Source organism: Dermochelys coriacea, chromosome 10, assembly GCF_009764565.3.
Source record: "Dermochelys coriacea isolate rDerCor1 chromosome 10, rDerCor1.pri.v4, whole genome shotgun sequence".
In the NCBI taxonomy this organism is placed as follows: Eukaryota; Metazoa; Chordata; order Testudines; family Dermochelyidae; genus Dermochelys; species Dermochelys coriacea.
In genome coordinates this window covers 51,625,691-51,645,340 of record NC_050077.1, presented here as the reverse complement: position 1 = coordinate 51,645,340, position 19,650 = coordinate 51,625,691, and the positions used below count along the sequence as shown (strand labels likewise).

Sequence of the window (19,650 nt, the reverse complement as noted above, 5' to 3'; positions counted from 1 at the left end):
TGTACATTCAGTTTGAAAACGTTTATAACATCACTCAACTGGTCTATAATTAAGGCTCAAAATAGCAAGGTCTCCACAAATGGTAGACTAGCAAAATGTTCCAACCTAGTATTTTCAACGTTACTATGCTAAGGAAGAACTTAAACAAGTTTACAAAAATGGACGGATTTCATTCAATGCTTGACATTTTTTTTAAAAAAAGTAGAGACACAGATCTGGTTAGAGACCAGCTCTTCCAAGACACTGACAGCAAACAATCAGAACATTTAAAAAGTTGGTCTGATTTGTATATTCAAATACTCATTGTAGTAGTAAGTATAACAGAAATACAGAACATGCAATAATATGAAAAACTTGCCTAGTAAATTCAAGTATAAGGCAAGAGGTGCAAGTAAGAAATTTACTGCTTGTACTATTCATGCTAGAAATGTTTTAAAAAACACAACTGAAATAATTCTGAAGATCATTCCAGTTTTCTCTAAGAAGAATAAGGTCTTGTTGCATATTTGAACTTACATGTTTCGCCAGTTAAATAAACAAACAAACATGTCTTTCAATACATATCTAACCAAGATTTTCAAGTTACATGATATGCATTGATCTTATTCTGTTCAGTTTTAACACCGGACAATTTCTGTATAAAGGAAATGTTTGTTGAAAAGCAAAATATCTTTAACCCAGTTTCAACCAAGCCAACAGAAATTAAAAAAAAAAAAAAGTTGCGAAATACCACCCTTCTCTTCCCACAATATTCTAACCCTTTTTACACAAATAGGACTGAAATAGAAGAGTAAATAAATATACCATCTAACAGCTGAATGGAAGGTTATTGAAATCTGATACTTTAAACTGCTACTGCAATTCTCACTGCTTTATTGCCAAGGAAAGAAAAACACCTTTGAGAGAGACAGATATTTAATGACTTTTGTTTGACTTCTTACTTTATGTTGCCCTCACAAAGGTAACGTTTAGATCAAACAGACATTCTGATGATTGAAAAGCTTGGGAAAGAAGACTATAAACAAACCTAAACAGAATGAGAACAAAACAAGAAAAATCCATCAGGTCCTCTAACTAACCTTCTAACAACGTACATCACAAAGTGAAACAACAGTGGTACCCAACAAGCTATTCATAGTCACAATGCCAGAGACAATGCTAGGGGAATAACACTGTCTGTTTCCTGAGCTCCCTCGTGGATACATATGCATACAGCATTCACAGCAGCATGTTTTTGGAAGTGTGTTATATGGTTTATTTCCACAAAAAAAGAATGTTAACTAACTTCTTACAGGCTCTGTGGCCTTTAGATTGCTCTGATGCACTTCTAAAATTTATTTTCCTTTCTAAGAATATTGTAATGTAAACATTGCAATATATAGTTTTTATTCATGAAAAAAGTTGTTCCCTTGGGTGCTTTTCTAAAATCCAAACATCATCCTAGTATAGACCTCAAACAGAGAGAAGAATGGGACTTCATAAAAAACAAACGTTACAACATAAGCAACAGAAAATCTGCTACATGTTTGTGGGACTCCTGTGGTGAACTCCATCGTCCTTAACAGCTGCTTGTCATTTTTTTGAAAAGTTGTGGCCAGAAGAAAAACAAAAAAATTGAATGGCAGAACATGATGGACATTTCCCTCTGCATTAAGGGGAATCTGATAATATGAAACAGCTGTTCAAAATAAATACAACCATTATGTTTGGCACTGTAATTAAAGTAGTCTGAAAGATAAAATAAAAAACACTCATTTAAAGTATATATATACACACACACACACACTTTCTTTTTAGCTATCCCATTTTCATGCTGCCTTTAGAGAAACAGAGCAACGTGAAAGCTCTTGCTATGTTCCATTCCATACCTTCTCAGCTGTAACACAAATAATGGCTGATTTATTCATGACAATACTATGAAAGCCAGTTTTGTGCATCTGCCTGAAACTGAAAAATGATGTCTTTTCATGTTGTGGGGCTGTGCTATGCAAATTTATAACTATGTTCAGTATAATATACAAGTTCAGAAATGAGACAAAATGGCAGATTAAAAGAGCAAGGACTTTTCTATGCTACTTCTTCACATACAGGCACTCTGACGAGGCACTTCAGAAGAACAACTGGCAGCTCAGCTGTTTAACTGATTGAAAGATTAATTTTTAAGTGCTCTATACAGTTGCATGAACACAAGTGTAAACAGAACTGTTTGGCCTCCGATACAAAACAATATTTTTGAAAGAAAGTGCTGAGGGTTGGAAATCTGTCCTGCATATTTCCAAATGCTACTACATAACATTCAGTTTTAAAGGATTAATAAAATAGACGTGTATTTGAAGTTACCCCACTCAATAAGCTTTGGTCACGATTCCAAAAAGAGAGCGCAAGTCAATGAATTCTCTCAACTATCTTCTTCATCATCACTAATAAGGTCCCTTTTGTCTAGGCTGGTCTCCCGTTCACGCAGGAAGTCCTCACGAATGGCTTCAAGTTCAGTTAGCTCCAAGCGCACTTTCTCCAGGTGGTAGGTCCTCCGGTTCCTGATCTGACGCAGCGGGAAAGGATTCAGATCCCCAAAAGCAATGCTGATCAGTTTCCTGAAAGATTACCTAGCATTAGATGATCACAACGGGATCTATGGCTTCTAATGGCAGTTTAAAGTTTCATTCTCTTTAGTGCTTTATACATGGTGCAAAAGGAATCTCTGACATAGCCCTAACCATATACCTGATGTGTCTTGGATGAAATGCTGAAATTTCAAGGTAGCTTTGGAAAAGAAGCAGTTTTAAAATGATCACTTTAGTTACAGAATCTCCCCTTAAATGCTGGCCAGACTGCAGAAGCAGCTGCCAAATCTACACTGTGCTATGGGTTTAAGGACATTGAAACATTGTGGCAGGAGGTGTAACCAAGTTTTGATTAACAAGAGTTTCATCAACCAGGGTGGTTACTGAATATTTATTTCCTAAATATTCCTTATTTCAGATTTTCTGCTTTAGTTCTGCTGAAATTAATTCAATGCTATTGCCTTGAGAAATCTGACATTAGGTTACTGTACAAGTCCAAATGCATGGCACTTTCAAAATAAATGGGCTACAACAACAGCTGCATTCTGCATTTCATGGTTCCAGAAAGTACTGCACCAGTTTCCTTATAAAAAAAAAAGTACTATAATTCTATTTAGCCTATTCTTGTAGGAGAATAAGCAATATTGCTGATCTGCAACTGTGATAAAACATCTTTAATGATTATATCGGAAGTTCTCATTTTCCCCATAATAGCTCATTTGAGCACCTGATAAATTGATCCCAACTGTTATTGAAATTAGTTAGCTTCTCTTAAGATGGTCTGCAGTTTACAAATTGAAAAGCTGGGATTTTCCTACATTCGTATTGTAGAAGACTCAGAGGTCTTACAGGTTAAAACAGTAATTTCCTTGCTTCTATGCACACAAACATCAATAACCTCTCACTAAATATATACTCTAAAACAGGTCATCTAAGATACAATTTTATCATAGTGAGACAATTAGGTATACAACTCTTATTTCCCTGTACATTATTCTGAAGCTGCACCAATGCACACATTAGTCGGGGACTTTTCCAGTTAGGCAGCTTAAACTTCAGAAAATGTGTTAGTGCCCATTAATTATTCCAGTCTCTTGAAAATATCCAGGAATCACATAACTGAATGTCTATCTTTTCTGTACTATGAATAGGATGATGTGTGTTTTTTCACAAGACTGGACTCACATCTAGAACAGTCATTTTTCTACATTTTTTTAAAATCACAGCTTTACAAGTTCAAAAATATTTTTTAAAAGTAAATTGTAAAATGGTGAACTTGAGAGGCTAGAAGGGCATGAATCATGTAGCTTATTTTACAAAGATTGATTTTTCAATTAATCAATTCAGCTTAAATCCACAAGGTGGCACTGTACTACTATAAAATATTTTCATACAAGCGTCCATTTTAAAGTCAAATACAGAAAAAAAAAATAGAACACAGTGTGCATGTATTACAAAGCTTTTGTACACCAATACGTGCCTTAAATTAAACCATCAGAGAATGTCCATCTGCCATCCCTAAGATACAAGGAATATAATTTTAAAAAAGTAAATAGTTGGGGCCCCAAATTTTCCAGATTTAAGCCAATCTGGTTTAGTAAACATGCCTTGGTAATACGAAAAGGTTTCTGTGGGAGCTGCAGTAATCCAATTTTAAAAATCAGAATTGAATTCCATCACTAGGTGTTATACACATTTGTAAAAAAAAAAAAAAAAAAAAAAAAAAAAAAAAGGTCCATCTTGACAAGTCTTGTAAGCCTCAAGATTGACATTATCTCAAAGAAAAGAACACCACTGTTTAAATTAGGAAGGTACAACAATTCAGTCTGCAAACATCAGTTTCTGGCAGTGTTGTTGCGGAAAGTCATTTTAATTCAAAGGAGATTATAGGTTAAAAATTCCTGGAATACTCAAAAGGCTCAAGTTTAGTAAGCACTAGTTCCATTTATCTTTCTGTTGCTTTGTGTGTTTAAAAACATTTCCACCCACCTTCCCAAACCTACACACACTTTTCCCCCACTTGTAGGTTGGGAGTCATGATCATCGTTTTCCTTTGGCCAAGAAGAACTAAAAACAACTCTCCGCAATCATTTCTTAAATCATCATTATCAAAGGGGATAGGGGAGGGAGTCAATGCTCAGGTACACAAAACAGTCTGGGTTCCATCCCCTCAGAGCCACTTTATTCTGGGGAGCCACAGTCAAACTTCCCTCTCCTATGTGGAAGTGCAGAAGATTTTCACTGAGTCAGCCCCTCACATTCATCTTTAAGCACTGGGTGAAACTATACAGACACGTTAGTCTTTTTTTCCATTCAGAACTCCCAAACCATACAGGGAGGTCTGAACAGTAATCAGATTTTAAAGCCTAATTCACATGCAATTTAGTATAGTAAATACCACCCAACCTGCCCCCTGAGTTTAGCTGTTATCAGAGAACAGCCAAGAATGTTAAAAAAGTTTCAAGTGTATTACTGTTGTGCCAAATTCTAATCCAAACAAACTGCTATTTTATGAAAAATAATTTTTTGCTGTTATTTAACTTACCACCCTTCCTGTATCAAATAATTAAGAACATTAGGTGCTAATTTATGTTGAACACAGTGCACATAAACTGCACTCCCTATGCAAAGAAGAATGAAGGACAGAATAGCACTTATAGCACTGTCTAGTTCCCATCATCTCAAACACATGCATGCCAGAATATAAAATATTCTGACAACCCAATGCTTGCCTATGTACATGTATTAGTAGTACACAAGGTATCCTTGATTCAATAGGACATGTCTATATCTCTTACTTTATGCTTAGATTATAAATTGTTAAGGGCAGGGACTATCATTTTGTGTGTTTCTACTGCACCTAGCACAATGGGGCTCTAGGTGCTACTGTAATAACAGCAAATGGCAACACTACAAACGTAACTATAGTAATATGGGGTTAAACTGCCAAATTGCTTAGAAGATGATGCTTTTTATCATTTTATCAGCAGCTACTTTTTTGCTTTTGAATTCTGAATGGGGGGAGTCTTTCACACACACATTTTAAGGAAGAGGATAGACAAAAATTAAACCAGTGACTAGAAATCTCACTAGGTATTCTTCTGAATAGATGCCACTCATCTAGGTGAAGTGTCTCATTTGTGCCCCAACACAAATATTGTAGATATTGAATATGTTTTTAAAGTACTTACCTAGCATCAAGAATGGTGCGAGTGAAGTATCGGAGATACTTGAATATGGACATTGAATCTTGCAGTTTTAAGATCTCCTCTTCTTTGTATTTAAAAAGAGCCAGGGCAAAACGGAAAATGACCTGGATATTCAAAATAGATTTATACATACACATTACATTCTGAATACGATTCACACCTTCACTTTTATTATAAAACTGTATTTTATAAAAATTATAAAAACATTTTTAGAAATGTTGTGACCTTTCTGCATTAGTGTGTGCTCTTTAGCCTAACGGCAGCCTTCTGTAAAGGAAACAGCTCTGTTTGTGATGCTCAAACATTTTTTTCCCCAGGTACAATAATAATTTGGGCATCATCTAAACTAATGTCCAAAGGCTTCTGAGCTCCTTACAAAAACTAATCTGTAAAGCAAATACAATACGGCCTAATAAACCACCAAAGCTGTTTCAGAGTTGAAATTAAAAAATTTTTTTTGCATTATATTAAAAAAAAGTAATTGGCTTTTCAAAGCCAATTCAACTTTTGCCAACAGCTGCTCAGTCAGTCACTGGTAGGAGTTACAACAGTCTTGACACTCTCTCCATGATAGAATGGGTTCAGCAGGCCTAGCACTTTGCAACTCTGTACAGATATATCTTATCACAGTATTGTGGTCTTTTAAAAGTTATTTTAAACAAACACACTAAAAAAAAGAAAAGAAAAGAAAAAAAAGCCACACTGTAAACTGGAATGTTCACTTACGAGAAAGCTATGGCAGTGAACTTGCTACCCTTGCCTATTTTCCCCCATCTCTTTCTCTTCCCCCTTCCCCTTTTTGCTTAAGTGCTGTGTTCCTGTTGTATCTAAGTGTCTCAGAAAAATAAAACCTTTTAAATAAAACTGTCAGTTTTATTCAGCTACCATTTCATATGTGGGTTTCTGCTGAGGTGGGTACATTTATAGGCAACTGTTTGTTGTCTCTTTTTAATGCTAAAATTTTTAATGAATGGGTTAGGTGCCCCGACCACCTAGATGGGTGTCTACAGAAATTAAAAAAAAAAAAATTTGCTGTAGGGTGACAGGAAAACAAACGCCACCTCCATACTCTCAGCCAAGTCTTGCACTTTTCTACACCTCTATTTTAGAATATTTGTAACCCAGGAAATACTGGTTAGATACCTGCTTATTTTTCAAAAAGGACTTTGATGCATCCAAGTCCCAAAATTTAGACTTAAAATGGAAGAATTTGTTGGTTGGAAAAGCTGTTCTGTAAATTTCCTCTTCACTCCATTTTTTGACCAGCTCTTAGAACTAACATACTCTTGCAAAATACAACCATCCCCCATCTTGAATTTCTCAACACCACAGTGTCTTGTTACAATATCTGATATGAACTGAAGAACATCTAGGTCATACAACTCACCTTTGATCCCTCATATAGGAAAGAGTCCCATATTTTAAAGAGGATGTCACTGACCACGCTGTCCACAAATACCACCAGAAACCAGTTGAAAGTTATGAGTGTGTAGTCAACTTTGTATTGTTCAAAGTGAGCATGCAACCGTGGCAGTTTCTCACTCATCAGATCCTTGAACACTCGCTGGTCAACCTAAAGAGGACAGACATGTTATTACTGCTGCTAAGCACTTACACAGCTCTGTATGTGTTTCAAAGCACACCACTTTTTATTAGACATTTATACAGTAGTAGTACTTAGAAGTCTCAGTCAGGACTGGGCCCCCATTGTACAAGGCACTTACATATACTAACCAATCTAATGTCACAATAGCCCCACTGTTGGAGGCAAGTATTATTACCTCCATTTTATCCAATTTCTAAGTAGTAGCTTTCAAAGTCAGGATTAGATTGAAACCATATTTCAGCGACAGTTTTCAAGACTGTTTTATTTTGGCATAATGCATACCTGAGAGCCTAGCAGAGTTTTAGTATAATAATCACGAGGCATGAAAACTTCCACTATTGTAACCAAACACCAAAAAGCATCTTCCTGTTCCAAGTAGAGAAGTGCAATTGCTACCAATCTAAAAATAAAAAGAGAGACAGTTTTGAAAAGCAGACTAAAACACCAATCAAATCTATTAAAACAAAGTTTTAAAATAAAACAACCTTACTTTTTGTTCAGCAAGGAATAATGGACTGATAATGTGCTATACTAACCAATTTGTTAAATATATTTAAAATTATTAGGATAGCTCGAACAGGAGGCATGTCTTGGGTGTCATTCCTTCTATAAAGCTAAGTAAGTAGACCAATTAAGGCAAAAGAAAGCCAACTGATTTGCTGGAAGCCATTCAGTCAGTGGCTTGACCAAATTAAAGTAATGGGAACCTGTTGGTTCCAAGGCCATTGCTGTGGTTCCTAATCCTCACAGCCTCCTTTAATGGCAGAGTTGAAAATAAAGATCCTCCTACACTTTATACACAAAGGAAGTCCTGTGCATTATTTAAATAGCCTTCTGTATCAGAATTAAAGGAGTTACAAGTTCTTAAAGCTATTGTTTTATGTATAACATTGCCAACTTGAAATTTACCATAATTTTAAAAACGAGCAAAAAAGTAATTCTATGAACTATGCATGCCCAAGACCCCACGCCAATATTTATGATCACAAGTTACTTAAAAAAATTCTCCCCCCTTTTGCTGTGTTTCACATAAATAATCATTAAAAACTAACTGACTACATAGCGGAAACAGTGACAATGATTACACATAGTTTGGCAGCAAACTCACAAAATAAATTAACAGAAAAAAGGCAAATCAATATTTCTCACCAATCTCTTCCAAGTAATAGTAATTTTAGATCTTAGTTGAGATAGTAGGCTAAAAAATTTCAAACTGAAGCATGATTTTAAGTTGATATGTTCCTTTAATTTCCAAGTTATTTAGTGAGCTTTCCAAAAGTATCTAGCCTCTAAAGTGAAATTACTGTGTAGCTTTTCAAGGTATTTTGTGATATACTAAGGCTGCTTTGGCACAGGAGAACCTTTGCGTCTGCAGTGAGCCCCACTGAAGTCAATGGAGTACCATGTGCTTGCAGGGATCAGCCCACATAAAGCATCTTGTAGGTTTGGCGCCTTAGAAGTTTATTTGCCAAAAGCTATTGGAAAAAAAATACATTGATTATATTTTGTTGTACAAAGTGATAATCGTCTCTCTTTTCTGGTAACAGAGAGAACTGAATTTCATTTTTGCTTTTTGTGAAGAAGCTGGGATGGCCACTGAATCAGAAAAAAAAATTAAAGAGGCAACTGTTTGAGGAAAAATCCCCCTAGGGCTCTACTATAAAGCATTCATAGTGAAGGAGCTTTCAAGAATGTAACGGCAAGTGTGGCATATTCAGGGCTTCCGAAAAAGTAATTGGTTGGGCTGTGTAGTTTGAAAAATAAAATAAAAATACTGATGTGTCAGTCTTACTTTTCCATTTCATGAAAACCGTAACATGATCAAAGGACATTTAGCTGCATTTCTGGTCTTCCTGTTTACACAGTCAAGGGGAGTGATGAAAACCAAAGTTACATTAAGTGCATATAATATCAGACTTGACTTTTCTTTTTCAAGTCAGATTGCCTTAATCTAACATCACTTGCTTGCTGAAACTTCTGAACGTGGAAACAGTAACTGCTTAGGACATAAATTTGTTAGTCTCTAAGGTGCCACAAGTACTCCTTTTCTTTTTGCTTAGGACATCATAGAACCCTGACAGCTTCTCACACTTTGCAAAGTGAAGGAAACTACAGTGAGGGCATAGATACTAACTTTTCCTTAAGTTTCGTGAATCTGCTGAAGTCTGACAATTAATGTTCAAAACCAGCAAAAACATTTTATAATTATTTTAATAAGTTAGGTCACACTCAGTCTGAAATGCTAATTCAGCCATGAGGTTTCTTGCATTGTCTCCTTAATCACCTGGTGTTGGCCAAGAGCACGATGGCTCTGATCCAGAATGGCCATTCCTTTTGTGATCTCCAAGAGTAGTTCATTTTTTGGCATAGTACAATTACCTTCAGGACCCAAGTTTTTCTAAGCATAGGTGACTGATAAGCAATCAAAAGGGAACACTTCTGTTTCTTGTACCCTCTACCCCTGTGTGTAATCCTATAGGCTCCCAATTCTTGGACAAGTCCAGCGGCGAAGTTGTTTAACTAGTTATTTCTTTCATCTATCTACCACAGTAAACAAAACTGACTAACACACTTCATTCCGCAACTCCACTTTTTGCCAGGTTCTTATGTCAGCAGCTCTCTCTGTACAATTTAAGCATTTCAAACCAAGAGATTCCTGGGGTCTCCAGATAGCAACCCATCTGCCTTGATTTGGGCACTTTGTTTTTTAAAATCTAAAAAAAGCAAACTATACATAATTCTCTATAATGTACGAGGATTTCATTTCATTACAAAATATCTTGAAAATTTCTGTGTCACACAGTGTTATTAGATTCATCTACATGTGAACCAGATTGGATTGCATTTCCACACTCTCTCCTTCTTCTCTTTACCAACTGCCAGTACAGCAATATCCCAATCAAGTGTCTCAAAACAATCATCAAGGAGAAGTGACAACTTTAAAAATGGTGGTGGTGGAGACAAAAGAAAACCAGGAAGGAAGTTACAGAAGAGAATATTATTTCCCACCTCCCCCCCCACTCAGCCCAAGCCAATCTCCCTTACCACCAGGTTCCTGTAATCCTTTATTTTATTTTATTTCTGGGTCATATTCTCTTAGTAAAAAAAAGCAGAAGTACCCATTGCGTAGTGAATACTAAACAGAATGTTCTTGCCCTAGCTGAGGCATATATGAAAATAACTGGGGAAATTTTGGAAATATTTTGCACACATTAAGAGACAAGATTAATTTACCACAAATTCCTCTCAGAGAGGAATCCTTTTGGGCTTGTCTAAACTAATTTTTTGTTGTTTTTCTTTTATGCACACATATGGCCTCACCAGCTTCATTTGGCATACATTTCAAATTAGGATAAAGCTGCACCAGTGCAAGTCACTTTACACCAATGCAATAAACCTACTAAACTCCACAGATGTTCACCAGTGTAATTACATCAATGAAAAACTATCAATGGGGGAAAAAAAGTTCAGACAACCCCCTCTTTTAGAGAGGCCTTTTATGGATCCTGAATACTTTTCTGTACTTAAGTTAGAAATGCTACAAACTCTTGAAATGTTTTTTAGACTAGACACCAGAGTCAGGATTTCCTGATCAGATTTATTAGCGTAAGATGCACTAGAGCAAATGATAGGATCTGTGGCCCTTGACTCCTGGGAGAATTCTGTGCCAAAAAAGTAAAAATTCTGCGACCAATATTTTAAAATTCTGCATATTTTTGGTCACAATAATGCAATATAATCCAGCTAGTTTCAATTATTTTGGTAATTTATTTAAACTACAATGCAATGGATGGAGAATGGGAGTGTGGAGCATTGGAGGAAATCATCAAACCCCCTCTGTCTAATAGTAATGTAGCTAGTATTGACCCTTTACTTCTAATTATTAGTCAACAAATATACGCAGCCACATGCTCAGTGTTACATCATAGGCAACTGAAGAGCAAATATGGGCCAGGGACTCAAACTCACAGCCTATACTGGCTACTGACTATCTCGAAAAAGGTCTGTGCAAACAGTTCATGGAGCACATTTTGATAGGAAATTTTTTCAGTCCAAAAATGTATACCAATTCTAATCACTAAAGGACCATAAGCATTTATAAGACTATATGGTCCTTTACAATAAAACTCCTTTACAGCACTCTGGCAATGTAATGGAGCCTTAAAATGTACACACCTGTTTTATACTCCTGGAGGAATTCACTAAGAACAATTAACTAAGCAGACAGGCTGCTACGTTCTCCTCTGCCAGAGGGAACAGAGACTGCCCTACACCTACCTCTTCAGAAATACCCCAAAGCCCTGCCCCTCCACACTGAGCGTGCTGCAATAGTGTGCGAGAGGGACAGAATGTCTCCGTCTCTCACACACAACTACCCAGCCCCCGCCAGGTGGTGATTTACATCTCTACTGGCTGCTCTGGGTGTCCAAACCTACCTGTCTGCATTGCCAGAGAGTGGGTGCATTACCATTCTTGAGGCTTCCCTTTGCTTCTCTGTCAGAAGTCATTTTCCTGCATACACGCAGTGATGCAAAATTCCCCCAAGAGCAGCCCGTCTAGTGCCCAATGTTTTTAACCATCAGCCAGAGCTTTCTTTTTTTTAATGTTTTAAACCAAAGACAGACATTAAAGCAACACAAAACTTCAACTCAATTAAACACCACATTCATTGTACGAGTTTCCTCCGATCCTACCTCCTCTGCAAAAATCTATTTTTACAGGTTTCTGTCAGTCTATGTTTATGGCCCAAGCACAGATTTCTCTCCTCATTAAAAAAGCTAACAAATCAAAGCACTTGATCAAGCCGTCAACTCTTCTGAACAGAAAAAACTGTTTTCAGAGTAGCAGCGTGTTAGTCTGTATTCGCAAAAAGAAAAGTAGTATTTGTGGCACCTTAGAGACTAACAAATTTATTTGAGCATAAGCTTTCGTGAGCTACAGCTCACTTCAGCTCACGAAAGCTTATGCTCAAATAAATTTGTTAGACTCTAAGGAGCCACAAGTAATCCTTTTCTTTTTAAGAAAAAACTGTGAACATCTAGTGCATGTCTTTGAAAAATGAACAAGTACTCCAAAATGTGGTCCTTAGATTAACTTGTTCTTCATATTATAGGAGGGAGAACTAAGCCTCTTATTTTTCAGGAAATTATTTATCAATTTTATGATCCTGTCTTAAAATGACACTTTTAAACATTTTGAATGACTTTTTTTCCTGCAAATTCTTCCTGTTCAATAATTCAACTATTTGATACATTTACTCCCAAACTGTTACCAAGGTTTGAAACAGCTTCCAAATTAGCAAATCAGCAACATGAGGAATATCTCTAGTGAAGGCAACAATAAAAAAAAAAATCATCTTCCCGAGGCACAGTGCTATCCTTACTGTACAAGTCTACCAAGTGCTTCATTCTTATTCATCAGATTTGAAATATAATACCTGTTGAGACCTTGGCAATATCCTATATCAGGATTTCTCCACGAAAACGCCAGAAGGACATTTCTTAGCTTCTGAATCCCTTCAGAAGTGGGGCAAGAGTAATGCTTGTTGTTTGGCAAAGTTCGCAAGAGATCCAGCTCTATTTGTTTGGATGCAGGATTCTGTTTTTCAAGGGCATTCTGAAGCAGGGTTTGGAAATATCCAGGATCAGTACTGTCCTTGCACTTTTTAATGTGGAGGTTGATGCACCACCTCCACATCTTGGAACGATGTTCATGCGGGATTCCAGAGCGGATAAGATTCTTCAATTCTGGACAGCATATCATCTCCCTGTTCATTGTGCTTGCAAAATAGTTTTCCCATTTTACCCCTGTGGAAATCTCCTGGTTTTCAGTGAGAGAAATGGATTTCAGATCTAAGGCTCGCACCTTTGCTACTAATTTCTCTTCCTCATCGTCTTCTGGGACGGTTTGAAACCCATAAATATCATGTTCACTATAAGAAAAAAAAAAGAATATGATTTCTACAAAAAGTTTTCAGTCTGGTATGTTCTAAGGAAATTCCAAGTAGTCATTCTTAAGTTACTTCGGTAATAGTTTATACAGCAATATCCTTAAACCATGCCAGAGCTTTTATACTATTTTAATAAAAGTGTCAAAGTTCCCTATTAAGTTTATTACAAAATGTATTTTACTTGTGGAACAATTCTGTATTAGAGACTGTATCTACATTTGGAATTAATGTTATGTAAGTCACTGCAAGGAGTTTAAGCCATAGAATTATGTACACAAAATTATGGGACAACCACGTTACATTAATATCTGGAATAGTTAAATGTATTGGATAATTTTGCCGATATTTAATTTGACACCAAATTATTTAATATAATTTCTGTAGTATCTGGCTGGTGAATCTTGCCCATACGCTCAGGGTATGGGTATATAGCTGATCGCCATATTTGGGGTCAGGAAGGAATTTTCCTCCAGGGCAGATTGGAGAGGCCCTGGAGGTTTTTCGCCTTCCTCTGTAGCATGGGGGCATGGGTGATTTGAGGGAGGCTTCTCTGCTCCTTGAAGTCTTTAAACCATGATTTGAGGACTTCAATAGCTCAGACATAGGTGAGGTTTTTCGTAGGAGAGGGTGGGTGAGATTCTGTGGCCTGCGCTGTGCAGGAGCTCGGACTAGATGATCAGAATGGTCCCTTCTGACCTTAGTATCTATGAATCGAAACAAAGTATTGTGCTTACAAGGCCTGTTATGTGATTTCACAGATATAGTTATGCTATTATTCATGGAAGGAAAGTAAACTAGAAATTAAAAAAAAAACAAACACTATCAATTTTCATATGCAACTACCTTTGGCCCAGCAATACACATCAGTCAAGATGCCTAGGGTACAAGTGTACTGTTCAGAGGGCAAATGGAGGATGAGAAAACATTGTATATTCATTCACCTGAAGTACTTTTAGGATACTTAAGACTTTACAATACATATGGAATTTCATATCTGAAATCAATTCTCCACCCATACCTCCCTCCAAATACAGACTGGATTCCCTCAAAATAATTAATTAGCCTCAGGTTTACCTGACAAGGAAAGGTTTAAAGAAAGCTTGTTCTGGTTGCTCACTACTGTCCACTTTTAATGCATCTTCAAGCAATCGAGTAATGACATCATGAGCAGGTCTCTGTTCCTCAGAGCAAACAGGAGTCTTCATTTCTTGAAGCAAGATCAAGTATTTACTTTCTATCTGACAAAGTTTGGCTTCCAGGCTAGCACACTGTAGAGAACAACATGCCAAATTACTGTGCTAATTAGAAACACAAATACATGTCACACTAAGTATTTCTAAACATCTGATTCAAAATTCACATAGCCTAAAGATCAAAGGGATACAAATCTATAACCTGAAAAGTCAGTTTTCCTTTCCTATTTTTACACGCCCAGATTGCACAAAGTGACTCAAACATTTGAACAAACATTCTGAAATGGATTTTACTTTATTATACTGTTTATGATAGCAAATACTATAATTAAATGCTGCATGCTCAGACTGGAAAAGACAGTTACCTTTTCCATAACCGGTGTTCTTTGAGATGTGTTGCTCATGTCCATTCCACAATAAGTGTGCGTGCTTGCCACATGCACCGGTGCTGGAAGTTTTTCCCTTAGCAGTACCCATAGGGGAGCGCCCCAGCAACCCCTGGAGTGGCGCTGCCATGGCGCGGTATAAGGGAAGCTGCATGCTGCCCCCCCCCCAGTTCCTTCTTGCCAGACAACTCCAACGGAGGGGAAGGAGGGTGGGATGTGGAATGGACATGAGCAACACATCTCAAAGAAAACCAGTTATGGAAAAGGTAACTGTCTTTTCTTCTTTGAGTGATTACTCATGTGCATTACACAATAGGCAATTCCAAGCTATATCTGTTGGAGGTGGGTAGGAGTTCACAGACACTCGGGATGGAGCACTGCCCTGCCAAACGGAGCGTCCTCCCTAGTTTGGGAAACGATCGCATAATGTGAGGTCAATGTGTGGACCAATGACCATGTGGCAAATGTCCTGAACAGGGATGTGAGCCAGAAAGGTACCCGACGAGGCTTGCATCCTAGTTGAGTGCGCCCTCACAATCGACGGCAGGGGAACTCCCACCAGGTCATAACAAGTACAGATACATGAAGTGATCCAGTTGGAGAGTCGCTCAGTGGAGATTGGCCGACCTTTCACGCGTTCAGCCGTGGTGGTGAACAGTTGTGAAGACTTCTTGAATGGTTTTGTACGTTCCAGGTAAAAGGCCAGAGCCTGTCTCACATCTAGCATGTGGAGGCGGCGCTGCTCACTGGATGTGTGGGGCTTGGGACAGAGCACTGGCAGGGAAATGTCCTGGCCCATATGATAGGCAGAGACTACATTAGGTGTGGTCAGAGCTGGACCATGTCCTTATGGAACACCATGTATGGGGGCTCAGAGGTCAGGGCCCGGAGCTCGGAGACCCACCTAGCAGACGTGATTGCCACAAGAAAGGCTACTTTCCATGAGAGGTGGGACCAGGAGCATGAAGCAAGCGGCTCAAATGGAGGTCCTGTTAGCCTGGCCAGCACCAAGTTCAGGTCCCACTGAGGGACCAGGGGCCAAACATAAGGAAAGAGGTGACCCAAACCCTTAAGGAATTGACCAGTCATGGCATGAGAGAATATTGTGTGGCCCTGCATTGGTGGGTGAAAAGCCGATATGGCTGCTAGATGCACCTTGACGGACGAGGACGCTACGCCCTGGGCCCTGAAATGAAGGAGGTAACCCAGGATGAGCTGGATCAGGGCAACCACTGGTGAAACGTTCCGATCGGTAGCCCACTGGGAAAACAGAGACCATTTCGCCAGGTAGGCCTTATGCATGGAGTGCCGCCTGCTCTCCAGTAAGACGCGCTGGACCCGCTCCAAGCAAGTCCTCTCCTCCTGTCCTAACCATTGAGCAACCGAGCTGTGAGGTGGACGGCTGCTAGGTTGGGGTGGAGATGGCAACCTCGGTCCTGAGAGCGAAGGTCCGGGTGGGTTAGCAACGGCCACGGTGGGGCGACCACCAAGCTCAGGAGAGTCCCGTACCAGTGCTGCCTGGGCCATACCAGGGCAATCAGAAGGACAAGAGCCTTGTCTATCTTGATCTTTTCCAAGACCTTGCCGATCAGCGGAAACGGGGGGAAGGCATACAGAAGCTGACCCAACCAGGACAGAAGGAAGGCGTCAGAGATTGCACCCACACCTAGCCCCCCCGAAGCAGAAATGGGGACACCGGCAGTTCTGCCTGGTCACGAAGAGGGTCCACTTGGGGAGTGCCCCGTGTGCGAAAAATCCTGTGCACCACCCATTTGTGCCAAGAGGAAAAGTCCCAGCTCAGCCAGTCCACCCAAGAGTTCGACACCCGGTAAATGGTGGGTTTCCAAGGTGATATCGTGGGCTATACAGAAGACCCACAGCCTGAGGGCTTCCTAGCAGAGGGCTGAGGACCCCGCTTTGCCTGTTGATGTAAAACATCAAGGCCGTGTTGTCTGTGAGAACCCTGACTACCCTGCCTGCTAGGCACAAGCGAAAGGCCACGCGGGCTAGACTGACCGCCCTGAGCTCCTTGACATTTATGTGCAGGGCTAGTTCCTACACGGACACAGACTTTGAGTCTGGAGATTTCCCACGTGGCCCTCCCACCCCAAGTCTGATGCACAGGACACCAACTCTACAGTTGGGGACTGGCCCCTGAATGGGACCCCTTGAAGCATGTTCACCGGGGTGGACCACCAGCGGAGGGAAGTTAGTACAGGTCCCGGCACAGTGAGGAATTTGTCCATCCTGTCTCTGGACTGGGAGAAAGCCGAGGCCAACCAGAGCTGAAGGGGCCGCATCCTGAGTCTGGCATAACGAACCACATACGTGCATGCCAACATATGACCCAGGAGTTGGAGGCACTCGTCACGGGAAACCTCGTGACCATCCTGATGAGCTCCTGCAGGGTTTCGAATCTGTCTGTAGGGAGGGAGGCTCTGGCCGATGTCGCATCCAGAATCACTTCAATGAACTCTATGCATTGCACTGGTACCAATATGGATTTGATGCTGTTTACCAGCAGTCCTTGTGGAGCACGTAGACAGGAGTGTTAGGTGATCCTGTACCTGTGATCTGGAGCTGCCTTTGACCAGCCAATCGTCAAGGTAGGGAAAAATCTGGACCCCCCAACGCCTGAGGTAGGCTCCTACCACAGACATACACTTTATGAAGACCCTAGGAGCCACTGATAGGCCAAACGGGAGGACAGTGAATTGGTACTGTTCCTGCCCTACTGTGAAACGGAGGAAACGCCTGTGGCCCTCGAATATGTGAATGTGGAGGTATGCGTCCTGTAGATCAAGGATGGTGTATCAGTCTCCAGGATGGGGATGATGGAGGCCAGAAAGACCATGCAAAACTTGAGCTTTACCATGTACTGGTTCAGGCCTCGCAGGTCCAGGATGGGCCTGAGGCCCCCTTTCGCTTTCAGGATAAGGAAATAGTGGGAGTACCCCTTGTATTTGAACTCTGCCAGCAACACCTTCACCACTCCTAAGTGAAGGAGCCGCCGCACCTCTTGCTCGAGTAAGCTCTCGTGAGAGGCATCCCTGAAGAGTGACAGGGAGGGAAGGTGGGCTAGCAAGAAACTGGAGGGTACAGCCCCGGGAGATGGTGTTAAGGACCCATTGGTACGAGGTCAGCCGCGACTACTCTGGGAGAAAAGTACATAGGTGGTTGGAGAAGAGAAGGTCGGGTGGATCCCTGGTACAAACTGTTAAGTTGTCCCTGGACCTCCCATCAAAACTGCCACTTACCCGGGCCCAGGCTGAGGCGCAGGCCAAGATTGTTGTTGTGGGTGCTTTTTATATTCCCTTGATTTTTTTTTTTTTTTTTTTTTTTTTAATAATAAGGGGGCTCATATCTGAAGTGTGTGGCCTGACTGGGAGCCTGCTGCGGTTTGAATTTGGTCCTGGCCAGGGCCAGGACATAGAGCCCAAAGAGTCTTTAGTGTCATGCGGGAGTCCTTAAGACCATGTAACTTCACGTCTGTTTGTTCCACAAACAGCGCCTTGCTGTCAAAAGGGAAGTCCTGCAGGGCGTTCTGTGCCTTGCTGGACAACCCTGATAACAGGAGCCATGACGCTCTCCTCATGGACACGTCGTAGGCCATAGATCTTGCAGCCGTATCCTCAGCATCCGAGGCTGCCTGAAGGGCCGCCCTGGTAGCAGCTGTGCTCTCCTCAACCAGAGCCTTAAACTCCTTTTTAGCATGCTCCTGGAGGGAGTCCGCAAACTTGGGCATTGAGTCCCACAAGTTGAAGTCACATCTGCCCAGCAGGGCTTGGTGGTTTGCCACCCTCAGCTGGAAACTTGAGGACGAATAAATCTTCCTACCAAATAAATCTAGTCTCCTCAAGTCCTTATTCTTAGGGATAGGAGCTGGTTGGCCCTGGCGCTCTTTGTGGTTGACAGCCTCGACCACTAGAGGTTTGGGGACAGAGTGGGTATACAGATACTCGTGCCTCTTCATGGGCATGAAATACTTCCATTCTGCCCTTTTAGAGATGGGGGCAAGGAAGCTGGGGTTTCCCACAGGGCATTTGAGTTCTTTGCTACCCCTTCATGGAGTGGTAAAGCCACCCTGGCTGGTGCTGTAATCGAGAGGACATCAAAGAGGGAATCCGAGGGCTCCTCCACCTCCACAGCTTGTAGGCTGAGGCTTGATGCCACCCTTTTGAAAAGTTCCCAATTGGCTTTACTCTGCTCCTGCGGGACAGAAGGAGGAGGGGCCATGATTGCCTCATCGGGGGAGGATGAAGAGCGGGTGCGGTGCTCTGCGTCCCCACCGGTGACACAGGACCCACCACTTGGTCCCCTTCTGAGTGCGGAACTGGGGAGAAGCCGACGCCTTTCTGGGGGGCTGTGAAAGCGCGGCCAATGGTCTTTCTGAGGCTCTGGCCACCAAGTGAGTCACTATTGGGGGCTGTGTCAGGGCCCACGGGGCCCACTGGTACCACTGTATCTGCTGCGGCACCAACGGAGCAGACTGTCCCTCCTGGCTCACCAACTATCGACTTTGAAGGGAGACCGGGCTGGCATAAGATCTACTGGCATAAGATCTATCCCGGGATGGGGATGAGCGACGGTGTCATGAGCGGAGCTGATCTCAGGACTGTGATCCTGGTGTGGAGGAGTGGGAGTACTGTCAGTAGCGGCTGCTCTGCAAATGGCTACGACGCGCGGATCTGCAGCAGCTGGATGCTGGCAATGTATGCCCGGGGCTGCAGGAGCAGTGCCAC

General features: G+C 40.9%; 1 protein-coding gene across 1 annotated transcript in view; it reads right to left on the bottom strand.

Moving 5' to 3' along the window:
- The window catches only part of TBC1D2B (TBC1 domain family member 2B), a 66,188-nt gene continuing 46,538 nt past the window's right edge, over positions 1 to 19,650 (bottom strand). Inside the window, exons 8-13 of the mRNA XM_038419367.2 lie at positions 14,404 to 14,597; positions 12,817 to 13,311; positions 7,662 to 7,779; positions 7,161 to 7,346; positions 5,756 to 5,877; positions 1 to 2,594 (exon numbers count right to left, since the gene is read on the bottom strand). Coding sequence (XP_038275295.1) covers positions 2,399 to 2,594; positions 5,756 to 5,877; positions 7,161 to 7,346; positions 7,662 to 7,779; positions 12,817 to 13,311; positions 14,404 to 14,597 — 1,311 coding nt within the window. The 3' untranslated portion in view covers positions 1 to 2,398. The remainder of the gene's footprint in view (positions 2,595 to 5,755; positions 5,878 to 7,160; positions 7,347 to 7,661; positions 7,780 to 12,816; positions 13,312 to 14,403; positions 14,598 to 19,650) is intronic.